Raw genomic sequence first — 20,000 nt, 5'->3', positions numbered from 1 at the left:
AAGTAGAAGCAGCTTACATATAGGCCCCGTTCGGCTTGCTGAATCTTGGCTGAAACTGGCTGAAAAATACTATTCTGGCTGAATTATTGTGAGAGAAAAACACTGTTCCAGATGAAAAAATAAGCCGAATATGGGATAAGCCGAATGGGGCCCATTGGTTATATGCAAATAAATCATCACATAGAAAGTGGGCGGGTAATCAGTGACATTTCTGTCTTAAGTTGGGAATAATAAGTTACCTGAGGACCAATGGGGACACCATTTCGAATACCTAATATAATCATAAAGTCAGAAAAATATAATAGAAATAATTATTGTTCAAAAATAAACTAATTCCAAAATATTGATTAAGAATGATTCAATGTACCTATGACTCAATTAAAGGAATGGAGGTTGCAGTTTTTATAGCATCATGCTTTCACAAATACTACACAGTACTGCCATTAAAATAGGAGCTATTGTTGTATAGAGTTTTTCTAGAACAATCTTGCACGAATTTAGGGGAAAAACTTGTCTTGGTTACTCACCGGAAACATTAGCTAAATAATCAGTGTTATAACTACTATTGAGGCCATTTGATGGAGGAAGGCTTTCAGCATAGTATGTGGTGTAGTAGTTGAGTCCGATGAAATCAAATGCACTACCCTTGACTAACTTAGATTGTTCTTTTGTGAATCTTGGCTAGCGATTTCACACCAATCTTCTCATGCTTACCGGATAGTCACCTCCAACAAGTGGGTCCATAAACCTGGGATAGGATTAATATGATCAGTAAGATTTATGTCGTTTCGTCCATAATTTTCTGCACTTCAACGACAAAGATGTTAGGATCACAGCCTCACAGAGAATTTACCATCCAAGCATGAAATCTAAGGCACGTCTCACTGCATCATCATTGGATTTGGACGGCTCAAATGCACAGTGCCAATCAGTTCTTCAGCATTCAGTAATTGTAACTGCACCAGGAGTAAGTTCATCTCTGACCTGGTACTTCTCTTTGTACAGGTGAACTGCTTCTGCATGGGCGAGCAGCTGATGATGACATACAGTGTAAGGTTCCCTTCCTGAATCCCCAGTGTTGCACTTGCCCTGCTCCCACGGCGAGCACCGGCCTGGTGCAAACACGCCAGATGCATACCCAAATGAGCAGAATTGTGCCGGTTCATTGAACGTTATCAGTGTTTCACTCGATCACCAAACTCTTTGAAGCAGACTTCAGCGTAGTCCTTGTACTCATTTCTACAACAGTTTGCAACAATGAAAGATATAATCATACAGGGAGGTAGTGTCATCACAATGGGACGACAAATACTACTGGTGGGAGGACAACCACTACGTTAGAACCACACATTAGAGACGTGGGTAAATAGTCATCAGAGACAAGAGAAAAACACGTTCGAAAATTTACGTCTATGATGTGAACATATCAGTGACGCGTAAAAAACGGAATATTGACATGTTGCGTAGTTCATGCAGATTGATGGGTGTTGATCGTACCTGGCAGGACTTACCTTTGTAATTATAAACAATATACTGATAACAAACATTGATCACAACAACTCTAGAAGCAAATATTATAAACAATATACTGATAACAAACATTGGTCAAAACAACTCTAGAAGCAATTCACAATAAAAAAAAAGATAAAACTTTATTGGTAGCCTTGATTATGTTGGTACTATTTTAACAGGAGTAAATACTATGGACCAGTTATGCTACCAAAATATTGCAATTTTAGCAAAAAAAATTATTTGGTACAACTAAACTACGCTATCATTACCAAAAACCGATTAGTGTTTGTACTTTGTAAACCTTCCTCTAATTCTAAAGGAGCAACTATCAGCTAGTAATGTTAGTAGGATCTTATAAGCTAAGAATTACTAAAGTTTCCAGAAGCATCATTCCCAGTCAAAAAGGGTCACGAATGGTTGTACCCCTGTGAATGCATAAGAATAAGATTAACAATTGAATCGGAAGAGGGAAAGAGGCTAATCAAGGCATGAATGAATACCTTTCAACAAGAGTTCATTGGTCAAGTTGTTGTAGTATCTGATTCCTTCTTTGTTGATTCCACCACTCAGAGTTCCATCTGCCATTAGATTCATATAGCTACGTTTGATGTAATCATTCTACTTGCTTGGACTTTGTAATATGTCCAAGGTAGTGCAACCTAGAATCGTCTTCTGAAAAATAAATTACATACTTGGAAGAATTCTTGTCCATGAGATGGAGAACCTGTATGCATCCAGTCCCATATCCTTCATCACGCGCACATCTTCCTGTATATATATTGCAAGTCCTCCCCATGGATCAGTGGTGTGGTACTAACATGTTTTAGTTGCAATTTGGATTAAAGTATACTTGTCGGTGTTTCGAGTAAACACTAACGAGTAAATTTGTGTTATTGCGCGTTTGGCCCGAATGGTGTGCTAAAAAGACACAAGGTTTATACTCAAGGTTCTAAATAGCGGGCTATAGCGTCCGCTACAGCGAGATATAGCGGTTGAGCAGGGCGGCCGCTAGGCATCGACACTTTTCGCGCTATGAGATCGCTGACGCTAATAGCGGCTAATAGCGCGCGAAATCCGCTAAATCAAAGTTCATTTAGCGCCGCTATCCAACCAAAATCGACATGGGCTTTGAATTCTGTTGGGCTAAAATCGCGCAGGCCCAAAACAACTCGATAGAGCTGGTGGATTGAGCTGCGTTGTCATTCTTCTTGAAATCTCAGCGACCAAAAGTGCTGGCGGCGGCGACGACGACGTCGGTGGCGGCGGGCGGCTGCGAGCCTGCGACTTGGCCTGAGGTACGAAACAGGAGCTGCAAGCCATGAGGAAGATGCGGACGCAGCCACCTTGGGCCATCTGCGCGCTGGCCAGGTATTGTCAGCAGCCTTCGATTAGATTAGATATGATTTGGTTCTTTCTGAACAAAGCAATACCGATGAGCATCTCTGTACTCAAGTTCGTGATTAAACTATACCGATGAGCATCTTTGCATCTCTGAACTTTTGATTTATGTTCAGGATGAAAAAAAATTCATGATGAAAAAAAATGCAGAAGTCCATCTTATTATGTCAGTGATTTCTCTTGCCCATCTTATTATGGCAGTGATTTCTGTTGCCGTTGCTCATACTGCCAACATTCATACTTGATTAGATTTATGTGGGTTGATTAATGATGCCTGCTTTGTCCATCTTTTATATCTGAGACATGATGGTCGGCGTCTTAATACCTAATACTTGACATATTTTTTCTCCGCCGCTAAATGACTTAGCCCGCTATAGCCTTTCTTAGCCTTTGAGAGGGGCAGCCGCTAAGAGGTTTAGCCCGCTATTTAAAATATGGTTTATACTGATTCGGGCAGAATGTCCCTACGTCCAGTTCGTGGCTACTGCTCGTGTTATTAGTACTAAAAAGTTTGTAGTAGGGGTTACAAACGGGTGAGAGAGGGATAGGTCCCAAGTCTCTGATGGAAATGTCGAATAGGTACTGAGAGCTTGGTTACTGCTCAGCTAGGTGGTGTGATGTGTGATGCGGTGAATCGATCCCCTTAGTGGGGTGCTACGCTCTCCCTTTTATAGGCCAAGGAAGAGTATGGATTACAGATGGGAGAAAAGAGAAGAATGAGAGGCCAAGGAAGTCCTTCAAAGACGTCGGGTCTTCCTTTTCCTCTGTGCGGGTTCCCTGACATGGCAGGTAGTATGGGGACAGCCCCATACTGGGCGCATGTCTGCTGACCCTGATAGGGCCACGCTGAGTGTCTTCCCGCTGATGATGCCATGTCCTGGTATGGTCAGTGGGTTGTCGCGTCCCATCCCGCCCCGACGGGCAGCGCGGCAGACCAGCATGCTGATCAACGACCATACAAGGAGCACGCAGCACAGTGACCGTAGGTCCATTACTGTGGGTGATGCGAGTTTTCTTCTGGACCATAGTGGTTGTCGTGAGCTCCCATAAGGATCCATGCCCGAGGTCAAGTGACGGCACCCACAACACTGTAATGGCAAATGTCGGCGCCTACAACACTGTTTGGGCTCTGACATGCCTAGACCGTTGCAAAGCACCCTTCTGGCACAGCCTGACGGTACTGTCCTACAGGTGTGCAGGGTACGGTCCTCGGTACTATGGGTGACTTGAGCATCCTGCCTTATCTGCTTCGCCTGATTCCTGGGTTGGTATTGTGGTAATGTCGTCATAGGTGTCGGGCGAGGCAGAGCCAGTCCCTAGATGTCGGGCGAGGTAGAGCCAGCCCTTAGACATTGGGCGAGACGGAGCCAGTCCTCAGATGTCGGGCGAGGCGGAGCCAGCCCTCGGACATCGGGCGAGGTGGAGCCAGCCCTCAGACGTCGGGCGAGGTGGAGCCAGCCCTCGGACGTCGGGCGAGGTGAAGCCAGCCCTCGAACATCGGGCGAGGCGGAGCCAGTCCTCGGGGGTTGGGCGAAATGGAATCTGCCCTCAGACGCCGGGCGAGGCGGAGCTCAGCAAGCGGCGTAGTCACGCTCTTGATCATGCGGATGAATCAATGTTTGATGATCATTAGCTCCTACTCTTTGGGTACCCTAGTATTGGTTCCCGACAGTAGCCCCCAAGCCCCTGGACGATTAGAGCAGAATTGCCTGGGGATTTTTTTGACTTGCTAGCGGGTGCGCGCGAGTGCACCCGGTGGGTGTAGCCCCCGAGCCTGCGGAGGAGTAGGATACTCCTTCGGAGGTTTTTCCAAAAAAAAGGATTTTGAGAGCCGTGGCCATCTGTTGTTGCCCACGGTGTGTCCTAAAGATGGTGATTTCTTCTCGCCGATGTTGGACCCTTCGTGGGTATGGTTGTGAGATTTGGTGGTTGTTTAGCTAGATAGTTTGATTGGGGTCCCGATATCCTGTTCGTGGGGATCCGGTCAGGGTAAGCCTGACTGAGAATTAATCATGGGCCGAGATGCCCATGGCGCTCGTTCGCCTAGGCGTCGGCCGCTTACGGGGCCTAGCTCTTTCCATCCTTTGCCGTAGGGGTGTTTGGAGCGGCTGTTGGACCCGTTGATGGGCCAACCATCGGACTCCTAGTCCCAGACAGGTCATAGATGCGCTTTTGATCCATATTCATCTTACTCGTAACGAGTCCCGGTCCGCCCGAGGAGGCAAAATGTTTGGCGAGTTTCCCAAAGGAAAGGATAGGGATTGCGTGCATGTATCCCGCGTCATGACGTTGTGGCAGATCGTGGGAGGTGCGGAGATCTAGGTGAATAGTTGGTTTCCTCGCATCCATCACCCCTATAAAACCAAAAGGTTCGCCCCCTGGGTTTCATTCTTTGCCTCCTTGCCTTCGCATCTACCACCTCCCCCGCCAATCACCTAAGCTCCCCGCATCCGCGTCTTAGCCATTGTCAAGTTTGCATCCACCCACCCCCATCTTCTAATGGAGCCATGGTGCTGCTCTGAAATCACCCTCCAGCGCCTGGAGGGCCTTGTCCACCGTGGTCTTCTCTACGCACGGACCGCCACCGAGGAGTGGCGGCTGCCTGGCGAGGAGGATGTGTCGTCGCTGCCCGATGGCTATGTCGTCTCATTCGCGTGCTTCCATGAGCGTGGGTTCGCCACCCCCACCTACATATTCCTTTGAGGCTACTACACTATTACAAGATAGAGCTGCAGCACCTCAACCCCATTGGGATCCAACACATGGCGGCGTTTGTCGCCGTGTGTGAGGGATTCCTAGGGATCAACCCCCACTTTGATCTATGGTGGCACTTCTTCGCCGTCACCCTCCAGAAGAAGAGGGAGATGAGATAGGAGCTGAGTACACCGATGGGATGCATCGGCATCCAGCTTCTGAATAACTGGGTCGGTGACTACCCGGCAATGTGGCTGTCTACCTCCAACAAGGGGTGGTATTCGCATTGGTTTTATCTCAAGAATGATGCCGCCACCTCCTTGCCGGAGTTTACTGGGCGCTTAATCGAAGAGGCCCTATATTCGTGGAGGAAGTGGGGTGTCCTGGAGAAGGACAAGAAGATGATCCTGGACCATCTCACCGTCATCTGCTTCCTAAAGGAGAAGGGGCTGAAGGGGTCAGGAATCATCGGCGCCTACCATGTGAGGAGGGTGGCGCCACTGATGAGGCGCGTGCTTCCCCTATACATGATGGCGCCCGAGGTGTCATTCGATGGGACGACACTTGCCGAGGAGGCGCTCTCCCCCTCCGAAGTAGCGCAGCGCATCAAGGACGCGATGGTGCCTTCTCGGGACAGCGCGGGCACCCCCATGATTTTGTGTACCCGGTGTCGGGGCATCCCCCAATGCAGCCAAAACTAGGGTACATTGTCCTTGTAAGTTTTCTCTTCCTCATGCCTTCTTCTTTAATTGAACTTTTGACCCCTTGATACTGACATTGATATTGGGGGACCAGCCAAGGGACCTCATCCTCATGGATCTCCTAGCTCTGTTGCCGAGGGATCCGTCCATGAGGGCGGCAAGCCACGCTGAGGCTGAGCGGCAGAGGAAGGCGAAGGAGGATGAGAGGAAGAAGAGGCAGCAGAAATTGCATGCACGGGAGCGAGGGGAGGAAACTGACAGTGACGACGATGACGACGATGAGGACGACGATGAGGTAGTTGCTGATATCGAGCAAGATGACCTAGAGAGTGAGGATATGTTGATAGGTACCCACTCAACCTTGCAGGGGTCGGGACCCTTCCCGTTTCATGGAGAGGAAGGGTCATCCGTGAGGCTGGCGGAGACGGGCCAGACCGTCGGCCAGCCCCAAGAGTCAGTGGGGGCGGGCAAATCTGCCGCTACGCCCGAGGTGCCAGTGGAGGAGGGTGGCTCCACCACCGCACCTTAAGAGCCAACAGGGGTGGGCCAATCTGCTGCCACGCCCAAGGTGCCGATGGAGGGGGTGGCTCCACCGCCGTGCCCCGGATGCAAGGGAAGCGAGCCCCTCTGCCCGGGATCAGGGGGCGGGCTCAAAACGGCCCCGTCCTAACAAGGTGGAGCAGGGACCTGGGGGTTCATCCCCCAAACGTATCCACTGCTCAACAACGCCAATGTATGTCACCAACTCCTCTATTTTCTCTGTTCTTCTCTATTTTTCAGCGTGACTTATGCCTTTTGTTTCTTACAGCGTCTTGAGACAGGGCAATCTTTTGGCACTAGTGCCCAAAAATAGCATTGCCCTTCAAGCAAGGCGATGGCCATCGGACGATGTCGCTCCTAATTCGGGTGGGAGCGGTGCCGACATTACTGCCTTGTTGGCCGGTTAGGCGCCACCCGCGGTGGCACCTGTGCCCTCGGCAGGACAAGCAGACGCGGGGGCTTAAAGGACGCCCTCGGAGCTTGCTGAGGAACCAGCAACAGAGGTGGTGCCGCTGCCGATGACGGGTCGATCAGAGTTTCCGACCGTGCTCGTGGCGCCGGCCGCGGTGGGCGCAACGTAGCCAGACGAGTCCCCACCGACGTAGGCAGAGGTGATGATGGTCGTGATAGGCGAGGCGCAGCCGGATGCAACTGTGGTGGTGCCCGAGGTAGTGGTGTGATCCGCACCTTCAGCGGCCCAAGCGACGGCGCTTGACATGGATCAGATAGAGGGGGGACACGGCCGAGGGGTCCCTGAACATTGCAGCAGTGGCGGAGTGGACCAGCGGGGAATCGTCCCAAGCCTTGACATCGGGGGGCAGCTATTCACCCATGTGGGGTGAGCCCCTGCTCCGATGGATGAACCCGCAAGACCCGACGTCGACACTCTTCGCCCTCGATGATGCTACTAAGAGCATGGAGTGGGAGAGTCTTGACGAGAGGATTACGGCTGCACTAAAAGCCTTGGACTATGCTAGGGGCGCCCTGCGTGAAATCATCATTCCCACTGGCCGGGTATTCACTCGACCTTGCCTCTCGCCCTCCTTTTTCTTCATGAATTTTTGTGTTTCTGGCCATCATCTTTTTTTAGTTCCTTATCGCTCGCAGCCAGGAGAAATCTCGGTTCCTTCACGAGTAGGAGAACTGGGACCGCCTTGTCGAAGAGGCCCAGCTGCATGGGGATATGGCCGCCCAGCTTGCTGCCGCCCAACAGAGGGTGGCCGAGCTGACTCCCCTAGCCGAGGAGCCAGGCAGAGAAGTTTGTAACAAATGGTGAAGCTTTCAAAATTCACTATAACAAACAACTTTTTAGCTCTTCTCGTCTTTTTGTATAAAGAGCTTAGCGCCCTTCAACCCTTTCCGCCATTAAGGTTGTAAAAGCTTGGAGTGCGGGTGAGTCAATCCTAATCACACTAGTGAGCAAAGACACCATAGCCGCTAGGGCATAGGTCTCCCGTAGTCCGACCAGTTATACTCAGAGTTTGTTCCTGTAAACCTAGCTCCTTGGTCTTAATGTAAAAAAGGGGGGCAGGCATAGAGAATGTTTGCTAGATAAATGTGCTCAAATCAGCCCCCAAGTGAGGCCCGACCCCTTACCGTTGCTAGGGTTGGATGTCCCAAAAGATCGGGGAGTTTGATAACAAAACCGATAAGAGAAAATGTGCATTTATTAAGGGTAGAAGTGATGTAGCTGCTCGATGTTCTAGGCATTGGTGAAGACCTCGCCATCGATGGTCTTCACCTTGTGGGCGCCTAGCTAGAGCACCTCCGCGATGATGTACGGTTCCTCCCACAGCGGGGAGAGCTTGTGGCTGTCCTTGTTGCTCTAGACGAGACAGAGAACCAGGTCTCCGACGTTGAAGGCTCGACCCCACACTCGATGGCTGTGGTATTGGCGTAATGCCTGCTGGTACTTGGCCAAGCGAAGGAGGGCAACATTGCACACTTTGTCCAACTAGTCCATGGCATCCTTGAGGGATGCCTCAGCTCCTTGTTCGTCGTATGCCCTGACCCTTGGTGCTCCGTAGTCGAGGTCAGTTGGGAGGACAGCTTTGGAACCATAGACCATGAAGAATGGTGTGTAGCCGGTGGCCCGACTAGGGGTCATCCTTAGACACCAGAGCACCGAGGGAAGCTCGGTGACCCATCTCGTGCCAAGCTTGTTCAACCGGTTGAAGATCCTAGGCTTGAGTCCCTGTAGGACCATGCTGTTTGCGCGTTCTACCTGCCCGTTCGTTCGGGGATGCGCTACGGAGGCCCAGTCGACGCAGATGTGATGTTCATCACAAAATCAGAGGAACTTCTTCCTAGTGAACTGTGTGCCATTGTCCGTGATGATAGAGTTTGGGACTCCGAAGCGATGGACGATGTTGAGGAAGAATAGCGCGGCCTGCTCAGATTTGATCATGGAGATCGGTCGAGCTTCTATCTACTTTGTAAACTTATCTATGGTGACAAGCAAGTGGGTGCAGCCCTTGGGCGCTTTTTTAAGAGGTCCAACTAGATCGAGCCCCCAGACTATGAATGGCCAAGTGATGGGGATCGTCTAGAGCGCTTGGGCCGGTAGGTGAGTCTGCCTAGCGTAGTACTATCACCCTTCATAGATGTGTACGATCACTCAGCATTGGATACCGTAGTAGCAAGCCTGGGCAAAATACCCGATACCCATTACCCGTACCCGAATTACCTGAACCCGGACCCAAATTACCCGAACCCGAGGTACCCGATCCCAAATTCGGATAGCGATTTTGATTATCCAAAATTAGTTTGGGTAATTCGGGTAATATCCCCCGGTACCCAAACTACCCGAACTACCCAAAGATTTGTTTTGTCTTTGTATTCATCATGTGTTGTTAGCTAAACCATTTAACTTATCACTTTATTAGAATATAATTCTCTCTATTTCAATGAGTGACTGTAATATATTATTCTCTACAAATTGCTATTGAAATTCTATACAAATTGCTGCTGAAATTATGTATAGATCGCTACTGAAATTTAGTGTAGTTTGTTGTTTTCTATAAATTTGGGTATATCGGGTAATACCCGAACCCAAATTATCGGGTACCCGAATTTGCGGGTAGTGTTTTTTCGGGAGTAATATCGGGTAGCAATTTTTATTACCCGAATTTTGAATTACCCGAATTACCTGACCCGAAAAAATCGGGTAACCCGAACGCCCAGGCTTACGTAGTAGGCCAATAGAAGCCCTATCAGAACATGTTTCTAACCAGGGTTCAAGGCGCGGCATGGTGACCACAGACCCCACCACGGATATCGCTCAGCAAATGCTTCCTCTGTTCGATAGGGATGCAGCGCTGCAGGATTCTAGTGTGACTTCGCTTGTAGAGTTCACTCTCCACAAGAGCAAAGGACTTGGCGCGATGTGCGAGCCATTGGGCCTCCGTCTAGTCCGTCAGCAGCGTATCATAGAGGAGGTAGTCGAGGTAGGGCATCCTCCAGTCGACCAGAGGGTCGGGCTCTGTCGCTGGGTCCTCTTTAAGCTCCATGACTTTAGGGCCAGATGGAGCCGACGATTGGTCAGCTCCTGAGCCTAGAACAGGTGGACCGTCATTGGTTTGCTCTGACCCCTCATAGCGAATTGAGGGCTTGTGTTGGTCACTGGCGAAGACACCCATTGGCACTGGCTCTCGACCGGATGCTACTTTCTCATGTGTGTCAGCCGCCTCATTGAGTGCCTCATATTCGGCCACATTGTTGGAGGAGGGGAAATGGAGACAGACCATGTACCTCATGCATACCCCAAGGGATGACACGAAGACCAGCCCTGCACCGGCACCCTTGTTCATCAACGATCCATCAAAGTACATCGTCCAGTACTCTTGATCGATGACCGCTAGTGGCATTTGGACCTCGGTCCATTCCACGACGAAATCAGCCAACACCTTGGACTTGATGGCCGTCTGGGAGGCATACGCAATGCCCTGACCCATCACCTTGAGTGCCCATTTTGCTATTCTTCCCATGGCATCATGGTTTTGGATGACCTCGCCGAGGGGAAAGGACGCCACGACTGTCACTGGATGTGACTCAAAGTAGTGGTGTAGCTTCCTCTTCGTGATGAGGACGGCATACAAAAGTTTCTAGATTTAGGGGTAGCAGGACTTTGAGTCGGATAAGACCTCACTGATGAAGTACACAGGGCGCTGTACTTTGAGGGTGTGCCCCTCTTCTTCCTACTCCACTATCAGGGTGGCGCTGACCACTTGCGTGGTGACCGCAATGTAGAGTAGAAGGGGTTCTCCATAGATAGGAGGAATCAGGATCAGGGCCTTCATCAGAAGTAGTTTGACCATGTCAAGTGCCTCCTGGGCCTCAGATGTCCATTCAAAGTGGTCAGCCTTCTTTAGAAGTCGATAAAGGGGGAGACCTCGTTTGTCGAGGCATGAGATAAAGCGAAAGAGTGCGACGAGGCACCCTATAACTCGTTGTACTCCCTTCATGTTCTGAATCGGGCCCATCCTTGTGATGGCTGAAATCTTCTCTAGGTTGACTTCGATGCCATGCTCGGAGACGATGAAACCAAGTAGCATGCCCCTTGGGACCCCAAAAACGCACATCTCGGGATTGAGTTTGATGCCGTTTGCTCGGAGTTTTTCAAAGGTCTGCTCAAGATCGGCTAAGAGATGGTCAGCCCATTTGGATTTGACCACGATGTCGTCAACGTAGGCCACAACGGTCCGCCTGATGAGGTCCCCAAAACACTTGAGCATACAATGCTGGTATGTAGCCCCAGCGTTCTTTAGCCCGAATGGCATGGTGACATAGCAGAATGATCCAAAGGGGGTGACGAAAGATGTCGCGAGCTGGTCAGACTCTTTCAATATGATTTGATGGTACCCGGAGTATGCATCAAGGAAGCAGAGGGTTTTGCACCCTGAGGTAGAGTCCACTATTTGGTCTATGTGTGGCAAAGGAAATGGATCCTTTGGGCACGCCTTGTGGACACCTGTGTATTTAACACACATACTCAATTTCCCACTTTTCTTTCATACAAGAACGGGGTTGGCTAACCACTCTAGGTGGTACACTTCCTTGATGAATCTGGTAGCCAAAAGCTTTATGAGCTCCTCGCCGATGGTCCTATGTTTCCCCTTGTCGAAGCGACGCATGCACTGTTTCACTAGCTTGGAGCCTGGGTGGATCCTCAAGGCGTGCTCGGCGACTTCCCTCGGAATGCCTGGCATGTTCGAGGGTTTCCATGCAAAGATGGCTTTGTTGGCGTGGAGGAAGTCAATGAGCGCGCTTTCCTATTTAGAGGAAAGTGTGGTGCCAATGCGCACCACCTTGCCCTCGGGGATGCCGAGATCTATGAGGACCTCTTTGGAGCCCTCCACTGGCTCAAAAGACCCGGTCGACTTCTTAGGGTCGGGCGCTTCTTCGGTGACCTCCCTCCTAATGGCAGTGAGCTCTCCGGAGGCGACGATTGCCACGGTGTGATCGTAGCATTTGACTTCGCACTCATAGACACGCTGGAAGGAGGTGCCGATGGTGATGACCCCACCAGGGCCCGGCATCTTCAGCTTGAGGTAGGTGTAGTTGGGGACGGCCATGAACTTCGTGTAGCATGGTCATCCCAGGATGGCATGGTAAGTTTCGTGGAACCCCACCACTTCAAAAGCGAGGGTCTCCATCCTGTAGTTGGATGGACCCTCAAAAGTGACGGCTGGTTGATCTACCCAAGCAGCATGGCCTGCTTTCCAGGCACGATGCCATGAAAGGGCGCTCCGGTCGGCCGGATGCGTGCTCGGTCGATGCCCATAGCATCGAGCATCTCGGCGTACATGATGTTGAGGCTGCTGCCTTCATCCATCAGTACTTTTGTGAGCCGCATTGTGCTAATGATTGGGTCGACCATGAATGGGTATCTCCTTGGCTATGGGACGCTCTCCGGGTGATCAGTCCGATCAAAGGTTATAGCGGACTCTAACCGCCAGAGGAAGGTAGGCATGGCCAGTTTGGTCATATAGACCTCGTGGCGTGTGATCTTCTAGCGGTGCTTGGAGTCATAGGCCTCTGATCCTCCAAAGATCATGAGGCAGCCATCTGGTGTTGGAAAGCCACCGTCCTTCCCTCGGTGTCGTTCATGGTGGGGTCGGGGTCTTTCCCATGCTCCCCTTTGTTGGAGCCTCCGAACAAGAACCGCTTCATGAGGGCGCAGTCCTTGTATAGATGCTTGATGGGGAAGGCATGGTTTGGGCATGGCCCCTCGAGTACTTTTTAGAAGTGGTTTGGAGTGCCCTCCGCGTGCTTCCGACCACCTCTGTGGTCAGCGGCTGCCACGAGCGAGCTCTCACGCCATTGCTTGTTCTTCTTTTTGGTGGGATGATTGGAGGCGCCTTCACCGGCATCCTTGTCCTGCCTCGCCTTGTCCTTGAGGCAGTCGAAGATTGCTTCGATCGCTTCTTCACAAGAGGCATGGCTGGTGGCGATGTCGAGGAGTTCCTTGGTGGTTCGTGGGCCCTTGTGTCCCAACTTGTGAACCAAGGACTCATAGGTGGTCCTAGACAGGAAAGCTCCTATAGCGTCGGCATTGGCCACGTTAGGTAGCTCATTGCATTGCCAGGAGAAGCACTGGATGTACCCATGGAGGGTTTCTCCAACCTTCTGCTAGCAGTTCTTGAGGTCCAACGGGTTTCTAGGGCGCTTGTATGTGCCCTAGAAGTTTCCCATGAAGATCTCCTTCAGGTCCGCCCAACTTTGGATTCTGTTGGACGGAAGGTGTTCCAACCATGTTCGTGCCGAATCGGCCAAGAACAATGGAAGGTTATGGATAATGAAATCGTCATTATCCACTCCACTGGGTTGGTAGGCAAGCCGATAATCCTCGAGTCATAATCCGAGATTTGTTTCCGCATAGTACTTTGGGATGTTGGTTGGTGGTCGGTACCTCGGCGAAAAGGTAGTGTCGAGGATGTGTCGGCCGAAGGCCTGAGGCCCCGGCCGGGGCTCAAGCTTCGGTCCTCGCCGCTGTCGTAGCATCCGCCACGACGAGGGTGATAGCCACGGCTTGCTCCGTCTCTTGAGTCATCGTAAGTACACCTACGGGCGTCGAGGGTGTTGCATGCGTCACGGTTGCGACCGAGTGAAATCTCTAGTTTGGTTTTTGTGAATTGATGAAACCCTGAGTGCTAACCTAGTTTATCAAAGTGATCATAAGATAGGTAGCACATTCCAAGTGGTGAAGCAAATGAAGATCATGACATGATGATGGCAATTCCATGATGATGATCAAGTGCTTGGACTTGGAAAAGAAGAAAGAGAAAAACAAAAGGCTCAAGGCAAAGGAATAAGTGGTAGGAGCCATTTTGTTTTGGTGATCAAGACACTTAGTGACTGTGATCACATTTAGGATCAATAGCCATACTGTTAAGAGGGGTCAAACTCATATCGAAATGCGGTTATCAAAGTGCCACTAGATGCTCTAACTCATTGCATATGCATTTAGGATCTAGTGGAGTGCTAACACCCTTGAAAACATTTGTGAAAATATGCTAACACATGTGCATAAGGTGATACACTTGGTGGTTGGCACATTTGAGCAAGGGTAAGAAACTTCACTGGCGCCCTATATAGAAAAGACAGTGTTTCACAAAGTGTACCGGACGCTGGTCTCAACTGGACTAGATAGTCCGGTCAGTGGAAGCGGTGAAGACGTTGGCGTCGGTCTTCGACCGGATGCTGGGTCACTTCATGACCAGACGCTGGCTGGCTATGTCCGGTCCTACTGACATGGCAGTGCATAGAGGAGATAGTGAGTGACTGGATGCTGGGTGAGTCCGATCGGGCATGACCGGACGCGTCCGGTCATGAGTGGAGGCTTACTGGAAATGACCGGACGCTGGGGTCCTGCGTCCGGTCATGATTAAACTAATGCGCCCAGTCGCAGCTAGAACCTTACTAGAAGTGACTAGACGCTGGGGTCCTATGTCCGGTCCTAGAACTATGTTGCGTCCGGTTATCACTTGACCGTTGGGATCGGGCGCTCAGTATTTGAAAAAAGGGATGACGTGGCAGCCATCCATTGACCGGACGCTGGCAGGGTGCGTCCGGTTGATTTGACAGGAGCATCCGGTCACCCCGAGTAGTGCCTAGTGAAGGGGTACAATAGCTCTATTTTATGGGGGCTTCTATTTAAGCCCCATTACTGGCTCTAGCTCACTCTCTTAGCAATTTGCATTGACATAGAAACCTTGTGAGCTTAGCCAAAGCCCTCCCACTCATCTCCATCATAGATTCAACATCTTTGTGAGATTGGGAGTGAATCCAAGTGCATAGCTTGAGTGTTTGCATCTAGAGGCACTTGGTGTTCGTGTTTCGCTATGGGATTCGCTTGTTACTCTTGGTGGTTGCCGCCACCTAGATGGCTTGGAGCAGCGAGGATCGTCGAGCGGAGGTTGGTGATTGTCTCCGGCTTCGATCATGGTGATTGTGAGGGGTTCTTAACCTTTCCCCGGCGGAGAGCCGAAAGGTACTCTAGTGAATTGCTCGTGGCTTGTGTGATCCTCATCTTGTGTTGGTTGTGCGTCACCCTATTGAGGATTTGACGTGTGATGCCAATTAGCACGTGAACCTCCAAGTGAGTGAATCCCCACAACGAGGACTAGCTTGCCGGCAAGCAAATGAACCTCGGTAAAAAATCATTGTGTCATCATTTGATTTCGAGGTGATTGGTCTTTATTCTTGTGATTGATTGGTTCATTCCTCGACATGGCAAAATTTTAATAGGCTATTCACCCCCCTCTAACCATTAGGACCTTTCACCAAGATGCTAACGCACTAGGACCGTGGTGCGCTGCCTACCTCCTTGTGGCTCCTGGTGGACTGACGCGTCCCTGCTGGGGCGCTCCGAGGGCGTGCACTGGCTGGTGTCGAGCTCGCATCACTGAGACAACGAGCTCTATGCCTGCTGCGCTGCCGCACGCTCGAGCAGCATGTGAATCTCGTAGTGAGCCTAATGATCCTCGTGCGTCGCGGCCTCTGAAAGACCATGGAGCAAGGCCGCCGCTACGGCGATGTTCTGACTTGCCTAGGAGAAGTGAGGGAGGGTTTCATCATCCGCGATGATCCTCCGGTTCATGTCGCGGGCCATGGCGCGTGCACGCTGAAAGGTCCTTGTTTGGTTTTGGTAATTGAGTGACAACCTAGGTGGACTAATTGTGTTTATGTGAGATACACAGGTGATTAGTCCACAGGTACATGTGTGTGAGCAACATATGTCATGAAGGTGAAAATGGCTTGGAGATGTTGCAAAGATCACACATGTGATGATGAAGGAGCTTAAATGCACATGAGACATGACATTGAGTCATGTGATCAAGGTGGAGAAGATCAAGACAAGACTTGGCTTGATGGACCGGTTGCAAGCGTGAAGGGCAAGTCGAAGGCTTTGGAGTGATGGACCGCGTGGCGGTGAAGCTTGAGCAAGACTTGGCGCCGATGGACGATGGCAACGGTGAAGAGCAAGTAGAGTCAAGATCAATGAACCAATATGATCATGTGATGATATGAAGTGGATCATATCATTGTTGATCGTGTTGGTGCATGTGTTGCATCGACGTTGAAGGAGATGGAATGGAATGCGCAAGGCAAAGGTATAACCTAGGGCATTTCATTTCACCGGTCATAGGTGTGTAGAGAAGTTTATGACCGGGTTTAGGATAGATGGCCGTACTATCAAGAGGGGCAAACTTGTTTGCATATCGGTCATCTAGTGCCACTCGAGTGATCTAACTTTGCATTGTCGCTAGGATCGAGTGGCGTGGCAAGTTGAGTGGCTAACATCCTTTGAGAAATGATTGTGAAAATGCTAACACACATACACATTGTGGTGTACACTTGGTGGTGTTGGCACATTTACAAAGGCGGTGGTGTTTGTAGGGGTGAGATGGGTTTGGGTCCCTCTCTCCCTCCCGCCGAGCTTGTGAGGCGGGATTCGGCGCTTTCGGGAAAATGGAATGTCTATTTTCTATTGCGTCGGATGCAAATTCTTGTGGTTAGCACACTTGAGCAAGGGTGAAGAAAATGGAGAAGATGCTGGCGTCGGTCAACTGACCGGACGCTGGATCTAAATGCACCGGACGCTGGCAGGCTGCGTCCGGTCGCACTGACGTGGAGTGTAGTAGTCGCTGGAGTGTGACCGGACGCTGGCTGCGTCCGATCGCGTTCGACCGGACGCGTCCGGTCATGCTCGGGAGCTTACTGGAAACGACCGGACGCTGGGGGTTCAGCGTCCGGTCAGTTGAAGCTGGAGCGTCCGGTCAGGTCAAGTGACCGTTGGAACCGGGACACGTGGTCGTCTGTGGGCGACCGGACGCTGAGGTCCAGCGTCCGGTCAACACGACCGGAGCGTCCGGTCGTCCCGACCGTTGCCCAGTGAAGGGGTAACGGCTAGTTTAGCCCTTGGGGCTATAAATAGAAGTGGCCCTCGGCCATGGCTGGTGTGGAGCACCTTGGGGGACTTTGTGTCCATGCTTGAGAGTGCTTAGGAGCCCTCCATCACACATATACTTGATAGTGATCATTCGATTGTGTGAGTGAGCGATTCTAGTGCGATTGCATCGTGAGGTTGCATCGAGTGGCACTAGGTGATCGAGTTGCAAGCCGGTGGTGCTTGTTACTCTTGGAGGTTGCCACCTCCTAGACGGCTTGGTGGTGGTCTCCGTCGAAGCGCGCAAGAAGCTTGTGCGGCGCTCCGGAGAAGTGCTTGTGAGGGGCATTGTGCTCGCCCCGCGGGAGCCGCAAAGAGCAACTCTAGTAAAGCGTGTCATTGAGCTACCCTCACTCAAGGAGTGGGTTCTTGCGGCGCCCGACGTGCGGGCTTAGCGGGTGATGCTAATTAGCCGCCGAACCACCAAGTGAGCGGTCGACACAACGGGGACTAGCGTGTTGGCAAACACGTGAACCTCGGGAGAAAAATCATCGTGTCAACCTTGTTCTTCCCGTTGGTTTGCATCCCCATTACACAAGCTTGCAATTACTTTTATACATATTAAGCTTGTGTAGTTGCTCTTGTAATTAGATAGCTTGTGTAGCTTGCTAATTACCTTCTTGCTTGTGTAGCATAGAAGTAGCTCCCTTGCGTGGCTAATTTGGTTTTAGTAACCTTGTTAGTCACATTGCTTAGTTTGTGTAACTAAGTATTTACGCTCTCTAATTAGGCATTGGTTGCCTTGTTATTGAGCATTGCTAGTGAGCTTAGTTAGCTTTGTGCTTTTGCTTACTAGCATGTGTAGGAGCTCCCTTGTTGCTTAAAGTACTAGTGGCATAGGTTTGTGTGACCTTGCTCCTAGAATTGTTTAGGAGAGCTCTAGCTAGCCCAGCACCTTTGTTGCATAATTGTTATCTTTGCAAGGTGCTAGTGAACATATATAGTGGGGTATAGTCTTGGCTAGACCGATAGTTTTAATTCCGCATTTATATCGGTTAGCCGACGCGATTAAGTTTTAGAAAAGACTATTCACCCCCCCCCCCCTCTAGTCGCCATCTCGACCCTTCAAGTGGTATCAGAGCCCGGTCTCTCATTTGTGGTCTTCACCGACCCGAGAGGATGGCGAACTTTGGGCTAGAGGTTGTTTGTGACACACACATTTTTGATGGCACAAACTATGCACGGTGGAAACGTCATATGCTTGATCATTTCCGTGAATTGGGTCCCAAGGCATGGTGGATCATTGTTGTTGGTTTTTCTCGTGATGCTTTGGATAAGGACAACCTAACCCAAGCACAAGAGGATTGCTTACAACTTGATCATCGTGCTCTTTATTATCTAATACGTGCTTTACATGATGATATTTTTAGACGTGTGTGGGACTTGGAAAGTGCTCATGAAATGTGGCTAGCACTCCAAGCCTTTTACGGTGACTCCTCCACATGGGATGATGGCAAATTCAAGAAGGAGGATGAGCCCAAGAAGGAGGCGCATGAGTGTGTTGAGCATAACCACAATTTGGTGATTGTGGAAGATTGCTCCACCTCATTGTCAAGTGAGGATGATGATGATCAATCCACTACAAGCTCACTTGACAAGGTTGATGATTATGCCACAAGTGTTGCAAGTGATGATGCTACCCCATGCACACTTGATGGTGATGATGGTTCATGCTCAAACCATGATGATGCTACTACAAGCCCATCCACTACACCACATTGTCTCATGTCACAAGGTGACACCAAGGTATCAAATGATAATGTGGTTGATCATGTTGATTCATATGATGAGCTTATTAGTAGACTTGCTAGCATGACCATGTCTTTAGAAAATGAGAAAGCTAAAACAATGAAATTAGAAAATGAAAACTCATTTCTAAAGAACTCTTGTGAAGAACATAAGAAGTTAAATAATGCTTATAAATCTTCACTTGATGAGCTTAAATTGAATCATGAGACACTACTTGCATCTCATGATGAATTATTAGAAAAACAAGCGTCTCTCATTAAAATATTTACAAAGAAACTTAAAAATAATGAGAGCTCATCACATGGGTCAATTGATCAATCACATACTATTGCTAACCCTTGTGATGTAGGCAAGAAGCATGTATCCACCTCTTGCGATGATTTATTAGATATGCCATGCTCTTCACATATAGATGCTTGTTCTACTCCTATGTCTTGTGAGACTAACCTTTTGAAGGAGAACAATGAGCTCAAAAATGAAGTGAAGAAATTGAGCAACAAGTTAGAGAGGTGCTACAACTCAAAAGTCACCTTTGAGCATATGTTGAAAACTCAAAGAAACTATGGTGACAAGTGTGGCATTGGCTTCAACAAGAGCAAGATCAAGGGCAAAAGATGGGGCAAGAGAAGATATGAAAGAGAGATGAAGAAGCAAGAACAAGAGAAGCTCTCTCATTTCATGTGCTTCAAGTGCCATGAAGTGGGACATCTCGCAAATGGTTGCCCCAATGAAGAAAAGCTCAAGTTGAAGAAAGAAGAAGAGAGGCTAAAGCATGTCAAGTGCTTCAAGTGCCGCACTTGGGGTCATCTTACCCCAATGTGCCCAACCAAGAAATTGGTGAAGCAACAAGTGAAGCCTCAACCAAAGCCACAAGTTGAGCAAGAGAAGACACCCCAAGAGCAAATCAAGATCAACCAACATGATGGTGATGATTTGATGATCAAGAAGAAGAAAAC

At 49.8% G+C, this 20,000-nt stretch overlaps 1 protein-coding gene and 1 pseudogene across 1 annotated transcript; both read right to left on the bottom strand.

Moving 5' to 3' along the window:
• Positions 1-239: 239 nt before the first annotated feature.
• LOC136534116 (beta-glucosidase 12-like) lies at positions 240-2,265 on the bottom strand (annotated as a pseudogene).
• Positions 2,266-12,115: 9,850 nt separating this feature from the next.
• On the bottom strand, positions 12,116-12,418 carry LOC136534115 (uncharacterized). Its single transcript, XM_066526589.1, has one exon. It carries the CDS (start codon positions 12,416-12,418, stop codon positions 12,116-12,118), a length of 303 nt encoding a protein of 100 aa, XP_066382686.1.
• Positions 12,419-20,000: the final 7,582 nt, after the last annotated feature.

Source organism: Miscanthus floridulus, unplaced genomic scaffold, assembly GCF_019320115.1.
Source record: "Miscanthus floridulus cultivar M001 unplaced genomic scaffold, ASM1932011v1 os_1527_2, whole genome shotgun sequence".
Taxonomy (NCBI): Eukaryota; Viridiplantae; Streptophyta; class Magnoliopsida; order Poales; family Poaceae; genus Miscanthus; species Miscanthus floridulus.
This window is presented reverse-complemented; position numbering and strand designations above follow the sequence as displayed.